Source organism: Podarcis liolepis (assembly GCF_965112155.1).
Source record: "Podarcis liolepis genome assembly, chromosome: 6".
In the NCBI taxonomy this organism is placed as follows: Eukaryota; Metazoa; Chordata; class Lepidosauria; order Squamata; family Lacertidae; genus Podarcis; species Podarcis liolepis.
Genome location: NC_139559.1, coordinates 11,642,968 through 11,665,667, shown reverse-complemented (window position 1 = coordinate 11,665,667; position 22,700 = coordinate 11,642,968). Strand labels below are relative to the sequence as shown.

Sequence of the window (22,700 nt, the reverse complement as noted above, 5' to 3'; positions counted from 1 at the left end):
TGAGAGCTGTCTCGTTCCTGACATGAACCCTTGTGTGCTTCTGCAGCCTTGCTCAATCTTTGGTCCTGACTTCTAGTTTGGTCCGTCATCCTGCCACCCAGTTTGCCCTTCAGTCCTGAACAGCACAGAGTTAAACGATGGAGTTCACTGCTGTAAGATGAGCTTGGATAATTTTAGGAGAGGATCAGACATATGCATGGAGGTTGAGGCTACTAACTCTGATAGCTACATTCCACTTCTATTGTTGGAGGCAGTGTGTCTCTGAATGTCAGTTTTAGGGAATTGAAATTGGGGAAAGTACCTTTGGGCTTAAGTTTTACTTGTGGGTTTCCCAGAGGTATCTGGTTGGCTACCACAACAAGAGTGCATTTATTGCATTTTTTTAAAAAAAAGACAAAGAAGAAACCGAGCCTCATGTTTAGTCTTTAAATGTATATTTTGTACTGTGTAATTCTAAAATCATGAAATATGTATGATACGTCCATTCCCCACCTGTGTATTTACAGCTTTGCTGCTTCCCTGCTTAGCAATCCCCACTTGTGTTAAATGCAGCTATTCAATAATGTCAAAGGGCAAAGGGCAGATTGCCCTTGGGGTGGGGGGAAAAGTAATTCTCAGCTAGAATTAAAGTTATTATCTTCAAACTGAAATGGCGATGGATTCATTCTTTGCTCTATCTCCAGCTCAGAAAAAAACACCTCCTTTCTGAGATAAAGCAGAGAGCAAAGCAGATATCTCATCCTTTCACATCTGCCTCCCCATCCTCCCCTCCCTTCCCAGACAAAGTTTTAATTATATTTGATAGCTCTTCTTTGAAATCTCCAGGAGTTAAGTAATTTCTTTGCACTGTAAGCCTATCGGCGTGTCGCCTGCACTGCCCCACATACATATGCATTCGCTCGCGGTTTGCACTCGAGCAAAAAGCAATTCAGCAAGCAAGTGTCTTGTAATCTCACTTAAAGCTGCTGCCGTGATACACGCAGACAAGCCCTGGTTGACACATCTGTTTAATGGCACATTTGTGTCAAGAGCTGGGCTGGCAAGTGGGGATTCCCCAAGCAGAGGTTCCGGTGAAGGATGCTTGGCAAATATAGTCTTTGCGGATACCGATATGAACTAACCTGATCTGAGCTTTCCACATGAATTTGCAAATCAGTTCTAGGGAAGGAGGGACGCATTGAAATCTGGTCCATCCCAGTTCTCAGAGAGAACAGGACTCAACCCATTCTGCCCTGCTTCCAGGTGGATTTTTAATGGAATGTCCTTACAAACCCACCAGGCTATCTATCTATCTATCTATCTATCTATCTATCTATCTATCTATCTATCTATCTATTTGCTTAATAAGTCTCTTCTTGTGACACATCTCAAAGCACATTTTCACAAAACACTTAGATAAAGCAAGTGGGTATGTAAGAACAATTCAAAACCACTACATCTACAAAAACAGATAAAGCTATTACATGGATAAAAAAAAAAGCAATTTCAAACCCAAGACAAGTAGCTACTGGGATCAGAATCTCCATTTAGAAAAAATAAAAAAAAATTCCTTCCAGTAGCACCTTAAAGACCAACTAAGTTACTTCTTGGTATGAGCTTTCGTGTGCATGCACACTTCTTCAGATACACTGAAACAGAAGTTGCCAGATCCTTCTATATAGTGAGAAGGTGGGGAGGGGTATTACTCAGAAGGGTGGTGGGAATGGGAGATTGGCAGATAGCTGAGATGAGCCTGTTGACGACTCTTAATGACTGTAATAGGTCTTACAGGAAAAGGCAAGGGGTGAGAAGGTGAGAAATGGCTTAGTCATGTTTGCTTTAAAGTTTGCTTTAAATATACATTTAAAAGCATCTTACTGGATGGTCCGAGGATTGTGCTCTGCTTTCATTCCCCCAACTTTTCCCCCTTTAACGTTTCTGAAATTGTTTATCCCGCTTATCACAGCCTGAGCAGTTCTCTACTTGATATTGTGCACCTTGAATGAACATAGAACAAACCCCTTCCCATGGAGCCATGGAGCAATGGGGTTTTATGCTGTTTCGGGAGGAATTGTGCAGGAAAAAAAACAACCCAAATCAAAACTATGGCTGTAATTGTAATCCCATCTACATAGGAGTAAGCCCCACTGAAATCCATAGGGGCTTCTCTTACTTCTGAGAAGCCATGTTTGGGCTTGCAGCTCCAGGTGATCACTGCCTTTCACACCTCCAGTGCAGATCTCCACACAAAAAAAGATTTTCAAAAAATATTAAGGCATAATTTGAGAATTAATACTTTTAGAAATATAGGGACGCGGGTGGCGCTGTGGGTAAAATCTCAGTGCCTAGGACTTGCCGATCGTATGGTCGGCGGTTCGAATCCCCGCGGTGGGGTGAGCTCCCGTCGTTCGGTCCCAGCTCCTGCCCACCTAGCAGTTTGAAAGCACCCCTAAGTGCAAGTAGATAAATACGTACCGCTTTATAGCGGGAAGGTAATGGCGTTTCCGTGCGCTGCGCTGGTGCTGGCTCGCCAGAGCCGCTTCGTCACACTGGCCACGTGACCCGGAAGGAGCGCTGGCTCCTGGCCTCTTAAGCGAGATGAGCACACAATCCCAGAGTCGGTCATGACTGGCCCGTACGGGCAGGGGTACCTTTACCTTTACCTTACTTTTAGAAATGCATACTTTCTAAGAATAGGTCTTTAAATGTGGATTTTGTGCATATTCTGTCAACTCCAACTGGTGACCCAGCTATACCCCTACCTGCACAGGAAAGCCTAACTTCTGTTATCTATGCTCTGGAAACCTCTAGGTTAGATTACTGCAATATGTTATATGTGGGGCTGCCTCTGAAAATGGCTCAGTAACTTCAGCTGGTGCAGCATTCAGTGGCCAGGTTGCTCACCAGGGCAAAACACTTTGAGAATATTACAATGATCCTGGCCCAACTACACTGGCTGCCAATTAGTTTCCGAACCCAGTGTGCTGGATTTTACCTGTAAAGCCTTAAACGGCTCAGAACTGCAATACCTCAAGGACCGCCTCTCCCTATGTTGTTGTTGTTGTTGTTGTTATTGTTTAGTCGTTTAGTCGTGTCCGACTCTTCGTGACCCCATGGACCAGAGCACACCAGGCACTCCTGTCTTCCACTGCCTCCCGCAGTTTGGTCAAACTCATGTTGGTAGCTTCGAGAACACTGTCCAACCATCTCGTCCTCTGTCGTCCCCTTCTCCTTGTGCCCTCCATCTTTCCCAGCATCAGGGTCTTTTCCAGGGAGTCTTCTCTTCTCATGAGGTGGCCAAAGTGTTGGAGGCTCAGCTTCAGGATCTGTCCTTCCAGTGAGCACTCAGGGCTGATTTCCTTCAGAATGGATAGGTTTGATCTTCTTGCAGTCCATGGGACTCTCCAGAGTCTCCTCCAGCTCCATAATGTAAACCTATGTAAACCGGCCCAAACCCTGCAATCATAATCTGAGGCCCTTCTTCATGTGACTCCACCACAAGGGGTTGGCAACATGAGAATGGGCCTTTTCTGCAGCGGCTCCCCACTTGTCAAATACCCTTCCCAAGGAGGCTCGCCTGGCACCTTCATTACATATCTTTAGGCACCAGGCAAAAACGTTTGTCTTCAACAAGGCCTTTGGTTGATGAACATTCTACAGCCTTTTAAATGTGTCTGTGAAAGGAGGGTTATTGGTTTGCTTTTCTTCATATTTTTATTTTGTATTTTTGTGCTGTGAACCACCCTGCCATCTTGGAATGAAGGGCAGTATACAAACGTAATAAAAATAAAATAAAAAATATAATAATAATAGTAATAATAGTAAAAAAAAAATTATTTATACCCCACCCTTCCCAGTTCAGAAAACCGGGCTCAGGGCAGCTAACAACAAATTTAAAACACCTAATTGATGCAACAAAAAACAGCATAAAATACAGTATAAAACACAAATAACAATAAATTCAGAATTCAAAAATCTATTTAGAGGGGAAATCCATCCAATAAACATTAGATGATCATTGGGGCTAGCTGGCTAAATTAGTCCTATTTAGGCCAGCGAGGAGACCAGGGGATAATTAGCTGTGGGATCCCAGAGCAGGTAATCTTCATAAAAATGGGACGGGGAGGGAAGGAAGGGGAATAAAAGATCAGGCTAAGTTCAAATGGAAAGCCAGGCAGAATAGCTCTGTCTTACAGGCCCTGTGGAAGGAAGTTAAATCCTGCAGGGCCCTGGTCTCATGGGACAGAGCATTCCACTAGGTCGGAACCATCATTGAGAAGGCCCTACTGGGACTGAGATTGATTCTCCAGCAACTTCAGGTAGAGGTGAGGAGGAATTATGGATGGAACCCTGAAGAACCACTGCCACCAAGCAAAAACAATACTGATCTGGATAGGCCAATGATCTGACTCAATATCAGGCAGGTTCCTATGTCCCTAAGTCTCTTCACATACGCCTCCACCCAGGCAAGCAAGAGACGTTATCCCAGTTCAAGGGCAAATTCCAGCCAGGCAAAAGCATTCAAGAATGATGCAGATCAAGGCTGGTGAGGGGTATGATCTGGGGAGAGGGAGCATGGCCTGGGGAGAGGGGGAAATGGAAGAGAAATGGAGTGAATTGTGTTCCTATGTTTTCACATCAAGACACGCTGGGGAAACAGGTGCACAAAACCACTTTCCCCCCCTCAGATAATGCGTCAAAAGAACTGTGTCAAATAGAGGTGACAAAGGATGACATTTAAAAATAACAAGTCATGGAGAATTGGTGGCATTTGAGGATTATTGAAGAGCTAAGATATGAAACTGCTGAACTATTAACTAAAATATGCAACTTCTCCATAAAAAAATACCTTCTTAACCCATTGACTGGAAGGTAGCCAAAGTAAAACCAATTTATAAAAGGAGCCAGGTGGGATCCAAGAAACCACAGGCTTGTCAACCTAACTTCTGTCTCTAGTAAATCAGTCGAAAGCATGATTAAGACTAGAATCGTTAAACCTTTAGAAAAATAAGCCTCGCTTAGGAAAAGGCAGCATGGCTTCTGCAAAGAGATGCTTCCCTTCGCTAGCTTTTTAACCTTTCCTTTTAACAAATTCCTCACCAAAGAACCCTAAAGAAACATAGCAATATTGGGATGAGAAAACCAGAGTTCCTACCATTCCAGTTAATGGATTTTAAAACAAGAGATTAGGAATAAATGGATAACCTTTCACAACCAAGGGAAAACAACATAAAGGGGTGTGTGTTTTCCCCTCCTGTTGATATTATTTAGCGTATTTATAAAATGTTTCAGGGCCAGGGGTAGATTGCAAAGTGGACAACTTTGCAGGTGAAACCAGCCTTTTTAAAAAGCTGGAATTCTGAGCAGACTAGAGAGAGCTCCAAATGGATTTCTCCAAACTCAGGACCAGAAGAACCTCCTGCTTCAGCTCAATGGCACATCTAGTCCAGCATTCTGTTCTTACCGTGGCTAACCAGGTGTCTAGGGGAAGGCTTCAATCAGAACCTCAATGCAACAGCATTTTCTTCACTTGTGCTTCCCAGTAACTGGAATTCAGAGGCGTACTGCCTTTGATGCTGGACATAGCACATGGCCATGATAGCTAACCTTGACGGTCTTATTTTCCATAAAAGTTAAAGTTGGCCATCGTGCGACAGTAAATTATGTAGCCTGTGAGCTAAATTTGCATTAAATGTTGGCGAATGGACAAGAGAATGCCAGCTCGGAACTCGGATTCAATGTAAGCAAAGTGATTCACAATGGAATTCAAGACATCCAGTATATTGGTTAAGTGTTTGTATATGCTCTTGATTGGTGTCATTTGGCTGTATCTCCCCAAGAAAGAGCTGCAAACTCATCGAACAAAATCTGAAAGAAAATAGAACAAGGTAAAAGGGAAATTCAAGGGAAGGTCCTAAAATTAAAAAACCAAACATCTTAGTACCATTGTGGCCCATCCATGCTTAGAACCTACTACACACTGTCAGTTGTGCAACCTTAAAATGTGTACCATGGATGTGGAGACAGTTCAGTAGCATGGCAGTACTTCATTATGAGGGTATATCAAACAAATTCCAGACCTGCTTACATCCAGAAGTGCCATTGCTCTCAGTGGAATTTTCTTGGAAGTCAATACACTCAAGGTCGCATTACTAACCACATACCCCTCAACTGCCCTGATTAAATCAGGACATGCTGTATGTGTGATATCTCTCACGAGAGCCCAGAACCCAAAACCACACATTTTTGGGCTTTGTGCTCTCACAAGAGTCACATGACTTGTGTGGGAGAGTGGCCTGGAAGACGCAGGTCCTGGTTTTCAGCCTCAGTGTGTTGGATGGTATATAATCAGAAGGGCTGGTCACCAGATTTATCTGTGGCCCAAACCCTGAGCCAATGTGGACCTATTTGGAGAGATCTGGGTCCCAGATCGCTGCAGGTCAGGTTGAGAGCCCAGAGCCATTTGGGGCTTTCAGTGGAGATGGGCATCAGGCAGGAAGAAGAGGCAAGTGTGAGTGACAAGGCTGAGAAAGGAGAAAAGGGGGGGCACTCAGCAGCAGCATCTTCACAGGAGAAGGTAGGAGGATGCCTTTCCCACCAGACCTCTCATTCTTCCAGAGCCTCTCTTCTTTCCTGATCCTTCCTTCCCCCTGAAGCCACTTGGATAGCAGCAGCACCAGCAAGATTTTCCTGATATCACCTTGTGGCGATCATAAAGGGTCCCCGGACGTTTGACGGTCTCTTGATCCCTGTGCCACCACTGTGCTCGCTTCCCTGCTGCACCAACCCGTTTCTCTTGGGTACATACGGAGTCCAGAGAGTTGCTAACATTAAACCAATTAAACAAGTTTATTTATAAGCATTAACAAGTTTATGGTTTCAGATAATTTTTCTTGTCAGTTTCTTAATCTTAGTTTCTTTACTGACCTATACCTTCATATTACCTACTAACTGATTATACCAACTGTTTAACTGACTCCTCCTAACAGATTCTCTCACTCACTCACATCAAACTATCCCAACCCACAGACTTATCCTCCCTCTCTCTTCTCTAACACCCAACTGACTCCTTAACAACATGAACTCTAACTCTAACTCCTCCCCTTGGGTTCCCACTGACCAATCACTTCACACTCATTTAACCCTTTCCTTATGACCCAGCATGATGTCATCTAAGAGGGCAAACGCCACACATCTTCATGGCATTTGAAGGAGCTGTGGAAGTAGCAGCTCCCACACTACAAAGGTAGTGCAAGTTGGGCTGCTCACATGCCGATATTTCTGCATCAGTGGAAATGGGCCGGTCAGTTTCTTTCCAGTACACATCAGTTTTGCATGTGTTTATTCCTAAATCCATTTCATCCCATTTCAGGATTAAACCTGCACAAAATTTGGTTTCTAAAATACATGGTTTTGAAGCAGATTTTATCCTAAAAGATGGACTTTTAAATTTATTGAGCCAAGAATTGTATTGCAGCATTCAGAGAAGTGGACTATTGGAAGGATAATAATTGTTCTGATTCATGTATCCCCATCCAGGAGGTGAAAATTAGACCAGTTCATTTTTTTATATATAAAAAAGGACTATGCAAAGTTCTCCTCTACATCCCTACGACAGCACATTATTTATTTGCAATTAGTTGTTGAGTCCTCAGCTGAAATGGCATGCTGTGTTCAATCATTTTTAGTATCAGTGTGAATAACCACAAAAATGGCCCACTAGGAACAGGAAAAAGATTTTTTTTTTAAAAAAAAAAACTACCTACATAAATAGACAGAACAATGAGTAATCATCTGAGAAAATGGAAGATAGGTTTTTTAGGATGAAAAAACAGATGGTGGTTCTGAAGAAATGATGTGTTCTTAATATTTGTATTGATAACGGCTTGGCAGAGAAAAAAGTTCCGGAAGTTTTCCTTTCTTCTTGATTGACTGCTTTTGCCTTTATCGTTTCTGGGTTTGGGCTGCAGAAATAAAAAATCTGTCTCTATAAAGGCATTTGCCGCTCTCCTGTACATGGACATTTGTTGATGCAGTGGCCTGAGAGACTAAGTAACCCACTGGTGAAGCTGCCACAGTGTAACTCTGCCATACAGAAACCAGGAGGAAGGATGAAGAACCCTTAGGTCCCAATAGGACTTCAAAGTATGACAATGTGTCCTCCGTTTTTTGAGAAATCCAAAGCCCAGATAGCATCCCCCAAAACTGATACCGCACACTTAGAGTTTAGTGCAAATCCAGTGGAACTTTCAAGAAATGAGGTCAGGTTTCCCCATTACTATGATGGGATTTGCTTAAAGAAAATCAATATATCGTCCTCTTCCTTTTTCTCTTTTATAGAAAAAGCAGCTTTTTTCATATGTACAGCTGCACCACTCATGAGGTTTGTCCAGAACACAGAATTTCAAGCAAGCCACTAAAACTGCAGCACAACTTCAAGGTTCATATTATTATGCATACCAAAATCAGCTGGATAGCTTTGCTATAGAAAACCCCATAGAAAATTTCCATTATTATGTCAGTTATAAATCCTAATGTTGTTGAAGAGTCTAAATGACAGAAGATGACACATAACCTTGCCGAGTGCTGAATCCCATTACTGACGTGGTTTCCCCCCTCCTCTCTTTTTCTTAACAGCTTCGAGCGCATGCAGTGGATATGAATGGAAACAAAGTAGAGAACCCCATTGATCTCTACATCTACGTTATTGACATGAATGACAACAGACCAGAGTTCATAAACCAGGTCTATAATGGATCCGTTGATGAAGGATCCAAACCAGGTACGGTAGGAATTGCCCGTGGAACTGTTGCAAGTCTTTAGATAATAAAGTGCTGTTTTATATTGTGTCCGTTGCCCATCCTTGGCATTGTTGTTTATTTCTATGTAGAGCGTCCATTAAAGAACAGGAGGGGGTGTGGAGGAATCCCAGAGCAGCTGACACATTCAGCCCTTGAACAGCATTGGGTTCGTTCACACCAAATCATAAAAACGACAAGATTCTTTTAGTGCAAGGAAATAGATGCTATTAGTCAAGAGCCCTATTTCAGCGTTACAAGCCCAAAGCACAATCTAGACCCATACAGACACAGGGGTACACCTGCCCTGGGCTTCGGAGGGCTAAGCTGGTTGGGGGCTCCACCAGACTTAAACTGTTAAGCCATGAATGCCCCTTGCCTCCCAGCTGACCAATGACGTAATGGATCTAAACCACTGAGCCTCTTGGGCTTGCCGATCAGAAGGTCGGCAGTTCAAATCCCTGTGACGGGGTGAGCTCCCGCTGCTCTGTCCCAGCTCCTGCCAACCTAGCAGTTCAAAAGCACACCAGTGCAAGTAGATAAATAGGTACCACTGCAGTGGGAAGGTAAATGGAGTTTCCGTGCACTCTAGTTTCCATCACGGTGTCCTGTTGCTCCAGAAGTGGTTTAGTCATGCTTGGCCACATGACCTGTAAAACTGTCCATGGACAAACACCGGCTCCCTCAGCCTGAAAGCGAGATGAGCGCCGCAATCCCATAATCGCCTTTGACTGGACTTAATCATGCAGGGGTCATTTACCTTTTACCTTTTTTTATGGAAGTCTTCAATGGTAAAATCTGGACCTGAGTTACTGCATACTTGCGTGTAGCATCAGATCAGATTAGGCGGCAGCGCTGAGGCAGCACATCTCATGCTCAAGACTCCTGCTGTGGGTTTCAGACAAGCTCTGCATGGGCCTGGCATGAGTTGTATAAGTAACTCTGAGGTCTGTGTGAGCTGAGTAGAGGTGGAGGAGATATTTGGTTCAGTTTGCCATTAAAGGCGAATGTACTTAATTTGCACGTTCTGAAAACTGAAACAGAAGCAGCCTTTGAAATCCACACTTCTCCAAATTTTGCAATGCAGTTCTCGGGCCAAGTCATGTATACAAAAATGCATATACTAGGGTGAAATGTGCATAAAAATGGATATATTCATGAAAATGTATTATATTAGGAAACACCGAATTGCAAAAAATAAATAAATTGGGGAAACTGCAAATAAAAAAATGGGTTTATTAGGAGAAATCCGCACTAAAATGCTGCTGAATTTTTGAGAGGATTTATTATTATTATTATTATTATTATTATTATTATTATTATTATGGCAAACTCATGTAGAACTGAGAATAATACTGGAAAACAAGAAACTGACAGAAGCCAAAACTGGCACGTTGACCTGTGCCTAGTGCTGAGTAGCCCCTACCTTTGACTTCCATGCAAAAGTTCCTTTCCCAAAGGACTTTCCTTGAGCGGGGTAACTTAATGCAATTCCCTCCAGCTGTTGTTACAGCTTCCAACAGTCCCACCAGCATGGCCAAAGGTCAGGGATTATGGAATATGTAATACAGCAAAATCTGGAGGGACACAAACCTCTGCAGAGCACCACGTTGACCCTCCATGTCCTTGCAGTTCAACAATGGAGGCAATCACCTGGAAATATGGTGAGTTTTCCGTCAGTTGAGCACAGGCTGAATGGCCATTTGTTGGGGATAAATTGACTCCCTTGGATTTCCTGCATCACACAAAATCCTAGTTTAGGCAGCCTAATTTCTCCCTTCCTGGTCTATGATTCTAGGCTTTCCCTTTTTTTCTGCTTCTCTCTTTTCCCTTCTCATTAAAATACAGAAGGAAATTAAAAACAAAACAGAAGAAATGATGTAGCTGAAACTTGCATAATGCAGCTTAGGCTGGGACGTGAACCACTTCCGGGTCTCAGATAGCAAGTAATGCAATTCAGTGTAAGTTAGGCAGGACTTAGATCTTCTATCACTTCCCATCAGTTGAAAATCAGTTATTCAGAGCATCCATTGAGGGCGTATACCCATTGGGACTGGTAGGGCAGAAGGCAAGGAGACCAACAGTAACTAGTACTGGAGCCAGTGACAGGCAGAGCCAATTAATCCTTCTTTTGTGCTCATTCTGCTCCCTGCAGAGTTCTACACAGGCAACTCTGAGGCTAAGGGCTGAAAGCCAGGGCTGCTTTTAAGGAGGAAGGCAGGCAGGTGGGGGCTGGCCGAGGACAGGCCAAGGTTGGTGGGACAGTGCCCAGTTTGCCTGAGTGAACCAACCTCCATGGAGAATATCACTGCACCGGCTCAAGGAACGGAGCGATTTGCAATCTTTGAGAGAGATTGGGCCCGGATGCATTCCCAGGTGTTGTGAACCTAACCCAACAAGCCAAGCTTCAGTAGTGGCTTGTGAAAGGCGGGAGTCAGCAGTGAGATCTTCCTGCTGGTAGAACTCCATTTATCAGAATGGAGAAAGCCAAGGTGGCAGTGGGGTCAGGGGAACTCCAGGCTGCCACTACCAACCCTCAACTCCTCCAGTCTCGCCACCACTCTTTCTATCTTGTCAAACTTCCCACACCACTGTCACTGCCCCTCACCCACTAGCCACAATTTATAAATACATTTTTATAGCAAAAAATGATGAAACTCTACACTGCGAAAGGGTTTCTGTACCTTATATCCACCCCTGTTGTTGTGTTTGTTGTTGTTTAGTCATTTAGTCGTGTCCGACTCTTCGTGACCCCATGGACCAGAGCACACCAGGCACTCCTGTCTTCCACTGCCTCCCGCAGTTTGGTCAAACTCATGCTGGTAGCTTGTGCCCTCCATCTTTCCCAACATCAGGGTCTTTTCCAGGGAGTCTACTCTTCTCATGAAGTGGCCAAAGTATTGGAGCCTCAGCTTCAGGATCTGTCCTTCCAGTGAGCACTCAGGGCTGATTTCCTTAAGAATGGATCGGTTTGATCTTCTTGCAGTCCATGGGACTCTCAAGAGTCTCCCCCAGCAGCATAATTCAAAAGCATCAATTCTTTGGCGATCAGCCTTCTTTATGGTCCAGTTCTCACTTCCATACATCACTACTGGGAAAACCATAGCTTTAACTATACGGACCTTTGTTGGCAAGGTGATGTCTCTGCTTTTTATCCACCCCGTTAGCTCTTCAAAATGCTCTTTTTAAACCATCTATGTTCCTTAGTCAAGAGAAACTGTTGCCTTCATCGTCTTCAAAATGTGACCACCTGCATTGAGATAAATCAATTATTTCCAGTAATTAGTCCATTAAATCGGTCCATCTGACAAATTTAAGGCAGCTAATTGACAGCAAATTTCATCTGTCAGGAGCTTTAATAATAACAAATGTGAAGGAATTCAGTGTTTGGTGTATATTTTTTAAGGAGAAATGTAGGTTATTTTGTGAACAGTAGGGAACGTGCTGTGAAATCAAGATCTCGGGGCAGACTTAATGAGGTTGTTTTCCCTTGATAAATTTGTCTTCCACTGTTGTTTACCTGGTGGAAGGGTTAAATATCACATGCCTCCTGGATTGTGTCAGCAAACATTTGTCATAACTTCTCCATTGCCTGGGGTAGTTGTCATATAAAAAACCTCCGGAGGACACCATTTTTAACAAGAGGAAAGGCAATTGGGATTGATTGCCTTTCTGCCAGTTGAGGAATTGGAATAGGGCACCAAAATGCGTAGCAGGGACAAAGTGTTTTGACTCATGCCTTGAGGGGGGAAAGTCCACGCCTCTTCTCTTTTGCTTTGTTTTGCTGTTGTACTGGCACTGGGTCTACACCTGCAGCAGAATGAGCTGACAGAGCAAACCACACCACTTTAGACCCACCACCAGCTCCAGGCTCTAAGGTGTCATCTTTGGAGCCCTTCCTGGAGGTCTCTTGGGAGGCAAGGTCCCACCACCACTCTTCTTCATCCAGCCAGTCCCTGACACACATCCAGAAATGTCCAGGCTAGAACCTGCCTCCCAGAAGTGCTAAGGTTTCATTTGGCTGCATGGAGGGTTTTGTTTTGTTTTGAAGGTCATACAACATTCAAAAGTGCTCTTCCTTACCTGTAGCTTGTTGTGGGGCAGCCCACATGCCTGCTTCATTCTACTGCCTACATCACCATCTCCTTCTTTATCTAGTCTAGGGGGGGGGACTAACCTTCTCTTTTCTTTCTTTTTTATATACATTTTTATTAGTTTTCAACATATCATTTTCAACCATAATTAAACATGCTTTCATATCTTGTACCATTATTTTGTTTTTACTTCCATCAATCACATCTGAAATTTTTCCAAACTATTCACTTAATATACATTTCTTACTTTCACTATTACATTTAAATCTCATAACTAATATCTCTATTCTTTCTTTACTTTGAAATATTTCATATATTTCTCCTTACAAAATTTCATGTAGTCCTCCTAGCGTAATTTGTTGATTACAGTTGCTCTTCAAATAGTTCATATATTTCTTCCAACCTTCTGTGAATCTCTGGTCCTGCAGGTTTCAAATCCTTCCTGTCATTTTATCTAATTCTGCTTACTCCATTAATTTTGTCTGCCATTCTTCTTTCGTCGGGATTTCTTCTCACTTCCATTTCTGGGCTAACAATACTCTTGCCCTAACCTCCTTCTTTCAGCTGGAGGAGGACTGCATTTCCTCGTGGGCAGCCTTCCCGGGGCCACATGAGTGTGGGGGGTGGGGCCACAAAAATGTGTGGAGCAATGAATGCCGTGCTTACGTTTGTAGAGTAGGCTGTGTTCCAGTCATGCAAAAGACACAGATTTCTACACACACACACACACACACACACACACACACACACCACCCCTCTGCTCTCCAGCCAGACAAGCATGGTCACCCTTTCAAGGACACAACCAGCCAAGAGCAGCAATCAAGGAGTTTATTGAGCAAGACCAGTGCAGAGTGTGGCCCGGGGGAGAGTGCCAGTGGCCAGACTGGGCAGAGGGGGGCACATTCTGCCTAAAGTCTGAATCCCTCCACTCCTGGCCTCATCCCTTGTTGCTTCTTTGATGCTTTAGCTGAGATTCCTGCATTGCAGGGGGTTGGACAAGATTGCCCTTGGGGTCCTTTTCAATTCTGCCTTTCTGCAGTTCTATGATTCTATGATTCGTGGACAGAATTGTTGAATATTGGGCCCTTACATGCCCACACTAACTAACTAACTAACTGAATGACTCACTGACTATCTATCTTCTAAAATTGTCAAAGTGGTTTACAACTTTATATCTCTATATCTATCTATATAATTTAAAAAAATTAAAAACAAAAGTCAGGAACAACCAACAACCTATTATGGAAAAATATTTTCATAATTGCCTGCATAAGCCTGTTGGTACGGGGGGGGGGGAATTCAGCAGGTGTTTAAAGGTTGAAACATATAACCGTCAATTTATACATTGCCTGTAAGTTCAGATTAGTTTTTAAACTCAGGACATGATTGAACTCACTGACCACCCACTAAGTAACCTGAGCGAGCCTTAGTGATTAGATAGTATACAGCAAGCCCTTCTCCTGCAAGAGCTCTATTTTACAAGAGCACGTCTTGGAGGAGCTTTGGCAGCAAGCTCTGGGTTTCTGGAATGCATTTGGATAATTCCTTTGACGTTCAGGTGCATGCAGATGTTTTCAGCACGCGTAAAATGCTCTTAGTGCAGGAAGGATCCCACACTCCATCAGGATTTCAGCAGGTGAAAAACTGCTATGAGCTCACATGTACGTTGAAATGAGCTGATGTCCTCTTGACACTTCCATGGCAAATCAAACTTCCTGTGTCTTACTCTAAAACAAATCAATACAGAAAAGAGTTACCAGATGTTAAACTAGCTCTGCTCATTAGGATGATAGATAGAGTAAATTGCAGCTTCTTCCTGTTTAAAATCCGGATAAGCCTTTAAGCTATTAAATCAGAATTGGATACCTTTGACTACAAAATGCTTGCTCCTCTGGTTAGAGGTATGGGCTTGGGTGGGATTTTTTCCTTTCTTGTTGTTTTACTATCTATCCCAAACCGTAATACGGGTACAAAACTGTCTCTCCTATTCAGAAGCAATTACATTCTCCTTTGATGTATTTCCCCAGAACCAACCCGTTACTTAATCTGTATTCTCTTAAAAGGTTTATATTGGGTATTGAATTTCTCTTCCTTGCCTTTGCTAAATTTCATGGGGACCGAGCCATGAGAAGCCCTCATTCTGCACATACAGCAATAATGGTGATGTTATGCCTTTGAGAAAAAGACAAGGTCATGCAGTCAGATGGTCCTGCCTATGGGTGCCTTGACAGCTGCAAGTGTGGGCGCCAACTGGCTCGGCCTTGTCCTTTTATTCTGCTTTGTTCTTTATCCAGAACAATTAACTCTTTTTTTGCCCACTGATGCAAAAGATGCACTTTAGGTTATGGGGAAAACCTTGCTGGCTGGGTCATTACGGTCTTCAAACAAAAACATCTTGGAGGTTCAGGGCCACAGGGAGGTTAGGCTGGCCTCAACCAGAGCCAGGGCTTTTTCGGCTGTGGCTCCAATCTGGTGGAACGCTCTGTCACAAAAGACTAGGGCCCTGCGGGACTTGACATCTTTCCGCAGGGCCTGCAAGACAGAGCTGTTCCACCAGGCCTTTGGCCAGGGCACAGCCTGACTCCCTTCTTTGGCAATCTTCACAGAACTCTAGCCCAATGGTTGCCATTATTATGATTTTGAATTGATTTTAGAATGCTGTGTTACTTTATTGTTAGCGGCTCTGAGCCTGGCTTCGGCTGGGGAGGGCGGGATAGAAATAAATTTTTATTATTGTTATTATTTTATTATTGTTATTAATGTCATGTTTAGGGAAGGTACAGTGGTGAATAATCTGAAATCTGTGGTTATTCAACCCTACTTTGAAAAGATCTACCCATGTATACATTACTACTGATCACCAGACTTCCCTTCCTGGGGAAGTTTGTTCAGTAGAAGTTCTGGACAGTTGACAACCAACAATGCTGGGAATTGAAGTGTGTACAAGTTTGTTTATTGGGTAACGTAGGGTTGTGAGGGGTTATAGAAATAAGTTGGGTGCAACTCTTCAGCTTTGCTTCAATGGACAATATGCCAAGGTAGCTCCTACCACAGAGGCTTTTGCACAGAGCAATTTGAAATTTTCTAACCCATTCAAATTTTGCAGATTTTCTGTTTTGAAATGTAGATAGTGAGGATGGAATTGAATCCTGAAATTTGACATTATGCTTTAAAATCCAGGTCTGCCTATCACCTAATTGGATAAAGGTATTAACTACATTAATACAAAAATAACGAACTGCTGTTGCAAGATAGATGTCAAAAACTGAAGACAGCCAGATGTTTCCTGTCACAGTTTGTCAGCTATCAAATACCATCATACCAACTGTCAGTTCATATCAAATATTGAAATCGGTTATTAAATGCCATCAGATGTCAAAATGCCAGACACTGGAGAATATTCTCCCTCAAAATTCCCAGACAAGAATTGCAGAGGAGGAGTTTGGGGAGTAGGGTGGGGAGATTTACTTCAGCTGAGTTACTCACCCTCAGACTTTTGGATAGAGGTGAGTTTAAATTCTCCTGGTATAAAGGTGGAAGGGAGGCCCATGAATATTATGGTTGCCTTTGTGATTTCTAAGAAATTATTTCTTTCTTTTATTGAAAGGGGGGAGAGTAGTCGTTTTATAATGCCAAACAGTACATTATTATATTGAAAGCAAGATAGTCCTTGTGGAATTAAACTGCTATCCCATGTAAGCAAAGGCATATCAAGCCTACTATATATTGCACCCGCGGCTCACATTAAAAAGGAACTCCCTGCTTTAAAAATGCCGAAGAATAAATTCTCCCTAACTGCTTCTCATGTCATTAGCGTAAGGTTATGCAGATGAAGCCTTTAGTGTTCGCTTTTTTTTATTACGTGTTAAACACGGGTCTTTGCTGAGCTTTTGAAACGAGTTCAGAACATGAAATAGATTTGAACCATTTTTAAAAACACACACCCCAAATCAGCATATCGCCCCCTTTTTCCTGAGCTGTTTTGATTTAATGCACTGCTGCTGATTGAAAGTGTATCTTAAAAGGCCATGTTTTACTCTCCTCAAATAATGTTCTGCTTCTTTGAACTTTGCCTCTCTATGAAGAACATAGCTAAGTTTCCAAAAAAAAAAAAAAAAAATAGCAGCTGCAAAGCCAGAACTGAAAATTCCCACTGGACCCGCCAGCAGTCTTAATCAGCAAAGTTCTTTTCCGGTTGCAGAAGTTTCCTTTCAAGAGTAGATAAAGGTCTCCAGATTCCACAGTTTCCTCTTTCAGTGGCGTACAGGTGGCAGGTACGCTTTCCGTCCCCAGAAGATGCTCCTTGTTGCAAATTGGGCATAGCTAAAGCCATACTACAGCTCCTGTTGCTCAGTCCCTGCTCCTGCCAACCTAGCAGTTTCAAAGCACATCAAAGTGCAAGTAGATAAATAGGTGCCACTCTGGCGGGAAGGTAAACGGTGTTTCCGTGCACTGCTCTCGTTCGCCAGAAGCATGCTGACCACATGGCCCGGAAGCTGTACACCGGCTCCTTTGGCCAGTAAAGCGAGAAGAGGGCCGCAACCTCAGAGTCGGCCACGACTGGACCTAATGGTCAGGGGTCCCTTTACCTTTACCTAATATATAAACATTGTAGTACAGTATGTTTCTGTGTATGTGCTGGCTACTTAGGAAACCAGCATTTTTAGTGGAATTGTTGCAGGGAGACTCATCTTTCATTGAGATTAAGCAGCAAGATAGGAACGAGAAGCGAGAAATCCATGCAGATAAGTCTGACATCAAGATTTTCAGAAAGCGCCATCCCTACCTATAAGTCTCCACACAAAATTTGCATTAAAATGTGTATTTTTAAGCATCTTTATTTCTTTCTTTTTTACGCATTCATTCTGCTGCTTTCTGAGTCGAGAACTGAATCAAACTATTTAGGAATTGCAAATGTTTGTGGGTAGCTCAGTTGCCATCTGGTCACTAGCCTAGGACAGTCAAATGGGTAAAGACTGAATTCCCCGAGAGCATTCCTAGTCAGATGTTATGCACAAGTCCACCCCGCCACAACACTGCCAAGGAGGTTTGCTGTCGTGTATTCATAATATTTTCACAAGGTTTTCCTATTTGCAAGGCTTCTGTTTCAGCACATTTTGATCTTTGTTGGTGTGAATGACCGCTCACCAGTCCTGACGTGGGCGGCCTTTGCAACCCGGCGTGGCTTCCCTGGCCCATAAGGCCACACCTGCCTTTGCCCCATCCCCATGGCCACCCCCATAGGCTGCAGGTCACCATGGCAGGCCCCATCAGCCAATCAGCTGCGGCCTCGGGAGCAGAGCCAGGAGCCAGAAAAGGCGGCATTCTGTTCAGATTGTCACCCACCCAACCCTCCCTTTAGGCGTACAGTGGTACCTCAGGTTACATACGCTTCAGATTACATACGCTTCAGGTTACAGACTCCACTAACCTGGAAATAGTGCTTCAGGTTAAGAACTTTGCTTCAGGATGAGAACAGAAATTGTGCTCCGGCGGTGCGGCGGCAGCAGGAGGCCCCATTAGCTAAAGTGGTGCTTCAGGTTAAGAACAGTTTCAGGTTAAGAACGGACCTCCGGAATGAATTAAGTACTTAACCCGAGATACCACTGTGGTGTTAATTGAAGTCTAATCACACCTTTTCCTTTCAGGTTCACAGGCTTTGCTACAGTCGCATGACGGTTACTGTTTCCCAGAGCCGGGAAGGAATTTTCCCTGCTCTGCAGGTTTTGCCTTACCTGTAGCAATTGACACAACTTTGGCGGTTTTAGGCCTTTAGTCCAGGGACATCCAACTCCAAAGTGACTGCGATCTACTCCGAGGATAAAAAAAACCAAAGCTGGCAGTGATCTACCCATTGTCATTGACAGGAGTTGTTGAGCTTATTTTAGGGGAGGATTGAAGAGTTTGGATTTGATATCCCGTTTTATCACTACCCTAGGGAGTCTCAAAGCAGCTAACATTCTCCTTTCCCTTCCTCCCCCACAACAAACACTCTGTGAGGTGAGTGGGGCTGAGAGACTTCAGAGAAGTGTGACTGGCCCAAGGTCACCCAGCAACTGCATGTGGAGGAGCGGGGAAGCGAACCCGGTTCACCAGATTACGAGTCCACTGCTCTTAACCACTACACCACTTTTTTAGGGGAGGGTTGATAAAAGTTGTTCAGCCTTTGGGGGGGGGGTCAGTAAGAAACTCACCGGCTATTACTTAACTTAGTACCACGGTCGACCTGCGACACCCCTGCGATCGACCAGGTTTAGTCCATCAATGTAACCAAGGGGTAGCGCAGTAGCGAACCTCTCATGTGGCGGCGTTAGCAAGGCCCCAGTAGAGGGGTTTTATGCTGGGTCCCACTGACCATGAGTGCTCGGTGCATGGTCAGAACTCCATAATGGGAGGAATTGGAGAGGCCTGTCGTGTAAACTTATGTTCTGCAGTGTCCCCCTGAACTCCTTACAATCCCGGCCCTTCCTCAGTTCCCAGCCGGGGGCTGACAGGGATGCCTAAGCCAAGGTTCTTCTACATCTGAAATTTAATAAAGCTGTGGCCTAATTTAGTCCCATAGCACACTGTGTACCGTATTTTTCGCTCCATAAGGCACACTGGACCATAAGGCGCACCTAGTGTTTTTTTTTGGGGGGGGGTTCAAGAAAAAAATCTTATTCCCCCCCCCCCAGCCCCAAAGAGCAAAGTAGCCAAGACAGAGAGCGGGATCCATCCCGCTCGCTGTCTTGGCTTCATTTTTTGCCGCGGGGCTGGGGTGGGGGAAGCCCGAGGAGTTGAACAGAACAGGTCCGGGAGTGGCGGCAAGGTTGCACGTAGCCTTGCCTCCACTCCCGGAGCTTGCGGGGCTGGGGGCAGGGGAAGCCCGAGCTTAGGTCCGGGAGCGGCGGCAAGGTCACCGACCCCTCTCGCTCTCCAGGCTTCAGCGAAAGCAACACGTAGCCTCTGGAGCGCGGAGGGACCTTAGTTTGCCTACCCCTGGTGTAAACGAATCAACTTTAATCAGATTTCCAAAACATGTTTTGGAACCCTATATCCCCACTGTGTTGGAATGTGTGTATGGGGATTCATAAGACAACCCATTGCAACAGACAGTGGTAGGAACATAGGAAGCTGCCTTATACAGTGGTACCTCGGGTTACATGCGCTTCAGGTTACACTATTTCCGCTAGCCCAGAAATAGTGCTTCAGGTTAAGAACTTTGCTTCAGGATGAGAACAGAAATCGTGCTCCGGCGGCAAGGCAGCAGCAGGAGGCCCCATTAGCTAAAGTGGTGCTTCAGGTTAAGAACAGTTTCAGGTTAAGTACGGACCTCCAGAATGAATTAAGTACTTAACCCGAGGTTGTTGTTGTTTAGTCGTGTCCGACTCTTCGTGACCCCATGGACCAGAGCACGCCAGGCACTCCTGTCTTCCACTGCCTCCCGCAGTTTGGTCAGACTCAAACTGGTACCCGAGGTACCACTGTACAAAGGTCCATCTAGTTTCATATTGTCTACTCTGATGGGCAAAGGCACTCCAGAATTTCAGACAGGGTTCTCTTCCAGCCCTGCCTGAGGATTGAACCTGGGACTTTCTGCTTGCAAAGCAAGTGCTCTACCACTGAGCTACAGCCCTTTCCTCAGAGGGGGTTTGTTATTCTTGCAATTAATGGGAAGCTTCAGCTTTTGTCAGGGAAGGGAGCTGTTTTCACAGTCCACCTGCTGCACTTGAAGATGACCGGTTCCTCTTCTTACATCCGACTGCTCTGCAATTTCTGCTTCTGACACTTTCATTTCCTTCTCTCCTATAATTTTACCAACTCGTTCGGCAACGCTCTTCCATGTCCTTTTACCAGGAACGCAAGTGGCAGGATGCGGAGCTATTTCTTCATTAAGTGCACTAGCAGGTAAAAAGGAACACCTCTTCCCTCCCCCAACAAGACTTGGCAGAAGATTTGGGATCTTTGTGTGAGCTTATGTAGAAATGCAAGGCTATGCCTTAAAGGATTAATTTCACAAACCTTTAAATTGCAGTTTAATTTGAAAACTAATTCAGGCCCATAATTGGCTTTCTGTTCAAATCGCTGAGGCTAAAAGATTTAAATTCTTAATATCCAGATGACTTTCAAGTATCTCGCCCCATCTGTGCATTAGTCCACAGTTTTAATCTCTCAGGGGGATCTCTGCCGGCACAGGAATAAAATAAATAAATAAACAACAGGAGAACTAATAGAATAATCTCCTCTCTTTTTTGTTTTTTGTTTTTTTGTTTTGTTTTTTTGGCTTCTTTAAAAAACACCGTTCCTGGCATTCTGTAGAATATTTATTTTTATGAGATTTCTCCAATTTAATTTGCGACATGTAGATCTCACTCCCAGCTATTTAATTTTTTAAAAGGGACATCAATAACAAGAAGAAGACTGTGGAAAGGGAGGCGGGGGGGGAGCAGAGCTACTGCCGTGGCACCGAGTTAGAGAAGGCAAAAAGGATTTTAATTACAACATTCTTCACATAAGCAATAACACCAGCAACGCTCGTCTCCTTTGGAGGTTTGCCCTCAGTGCTTCGAAGCACACACTCACAAACACTCCATGCCTTGTCTCAAATGAAGGAAACCAGAGTTGATGGCTGTCTTTGAGTCAGCATTGTAAGCTGTGGCTGGCAGCAGCTCTCAAAGGTTTCAGATACAGGTCTTTGCTCAACCCTACCTGGAAACACCAGAAGATAGAATCTTGGCCCTTCTGCATGCAAAATAGGCCACCGAACCACAACCCTTTCCATGTAATAATAATAATAATAGTAATAGTAATAATTTTGTATTTATACCCCACCCTTCCCAGTTCAAAAAACCGGGCTCAGGTGGCCAACAACAAATTTAAAACACTTAATTGATGCAACAAAAAAACAGCATAAAATACAGTATAAAACATGAATAACAATAAATTCAGAATTCAAAAATCTGTTTAGAGGGGAAATCCATCCAATAAACATTAGATGATCACCAGGGCTAGCTGGCTAAATTAGTCCTATTTGGGCCAGCGTGGAGACCAGGGGAGAATTAGCTGTGGGATCCCAAAGTGGGTAATCTTCATAAAAAGGGAGGGGGAGGGAAGGAAGGGGAATAAAAGATTAAGCCAAGTTCAAATTGAAAGCCAGGTGGAATAGCTCTGTCTTACAGGCCCTGTAGAAAGAAGTTAAATCCTGCAGGGCCCTGGTCTCATGGGACAGAGCATTCCACCAGGTCGGAGCCATCACTGAGAAGGCCCTGGCCCTGGTGGAGGATAATCTGACTTCCTTAGGGCCCAGGACTTCTGACTGTTATGGGGCCCTACAGTCACCCCTGATGTCCTCATTTACTTGCCGTACAATGGAGGCCATGTGGCTTTGCTAGCATGCATGAGGCTTGTTCTGAAGATACAGATTGTGCTTTGCCATGAGTCGTTATTACACTCCAGTCCTTCTCCTGCGATGCCTGCATGGTTAATTAGTTATGATTATCAACCTCCACAAAACACGCAGAACACACATCCCAACAATGCGATCACAACTCGGCAGACTTCTGTGCAAAAAGAAAAGGTTTGTTTGTTTTCTTAACCAAGCACTTAATTTTGTTAACATGAAAGGCATCACTTCAGTTGCTCACGACAGGGTTCGTCTTGCATTCTTCCCCCAAAAAATCTCTTCAGGCCAGTTTGTTCTTTTTTATCCTCATTAAGGCATCTCACTGCACCTTTCATGAAGCTGATAATCTCCAGCAGTTAGGAAGTGACGTCCTTTATTAATTAGGTTAGCTGCTTGAAAGGTCAAAATCTGCCATTGATTACAACAAATAACAGTGAATGAGAATGG

The 22,700-nt window shown here is 44.0% G+C and overlaps 1 protein-coding gene across 7 annotated transcripts in view; it reads left to right on the top strand.

Moving 5' to 3' along the window:
* CDH4 (cadherin 4) overlaps positions 1 to 22,700 on the top strand; it is an 806,167-nt gene that overhangs the window by 628,308 nt on the left and 155,159 nt on the right. For all 7 annotated transcript variants that reach the window (XM_083507371.1, XM_083507375.1, XM_083507374.1 and 4 more), the window contains one exon: positions 8,617 to 8,761. In XM_083507371.1, the coding sequence (XP_083363497.1) occupies positions 8,617 to 8,761 (145 nt within the window). The remainder of the gene's footprint in view (positions 1 to 8,616; positions 8,762 to 22,700) is intronic.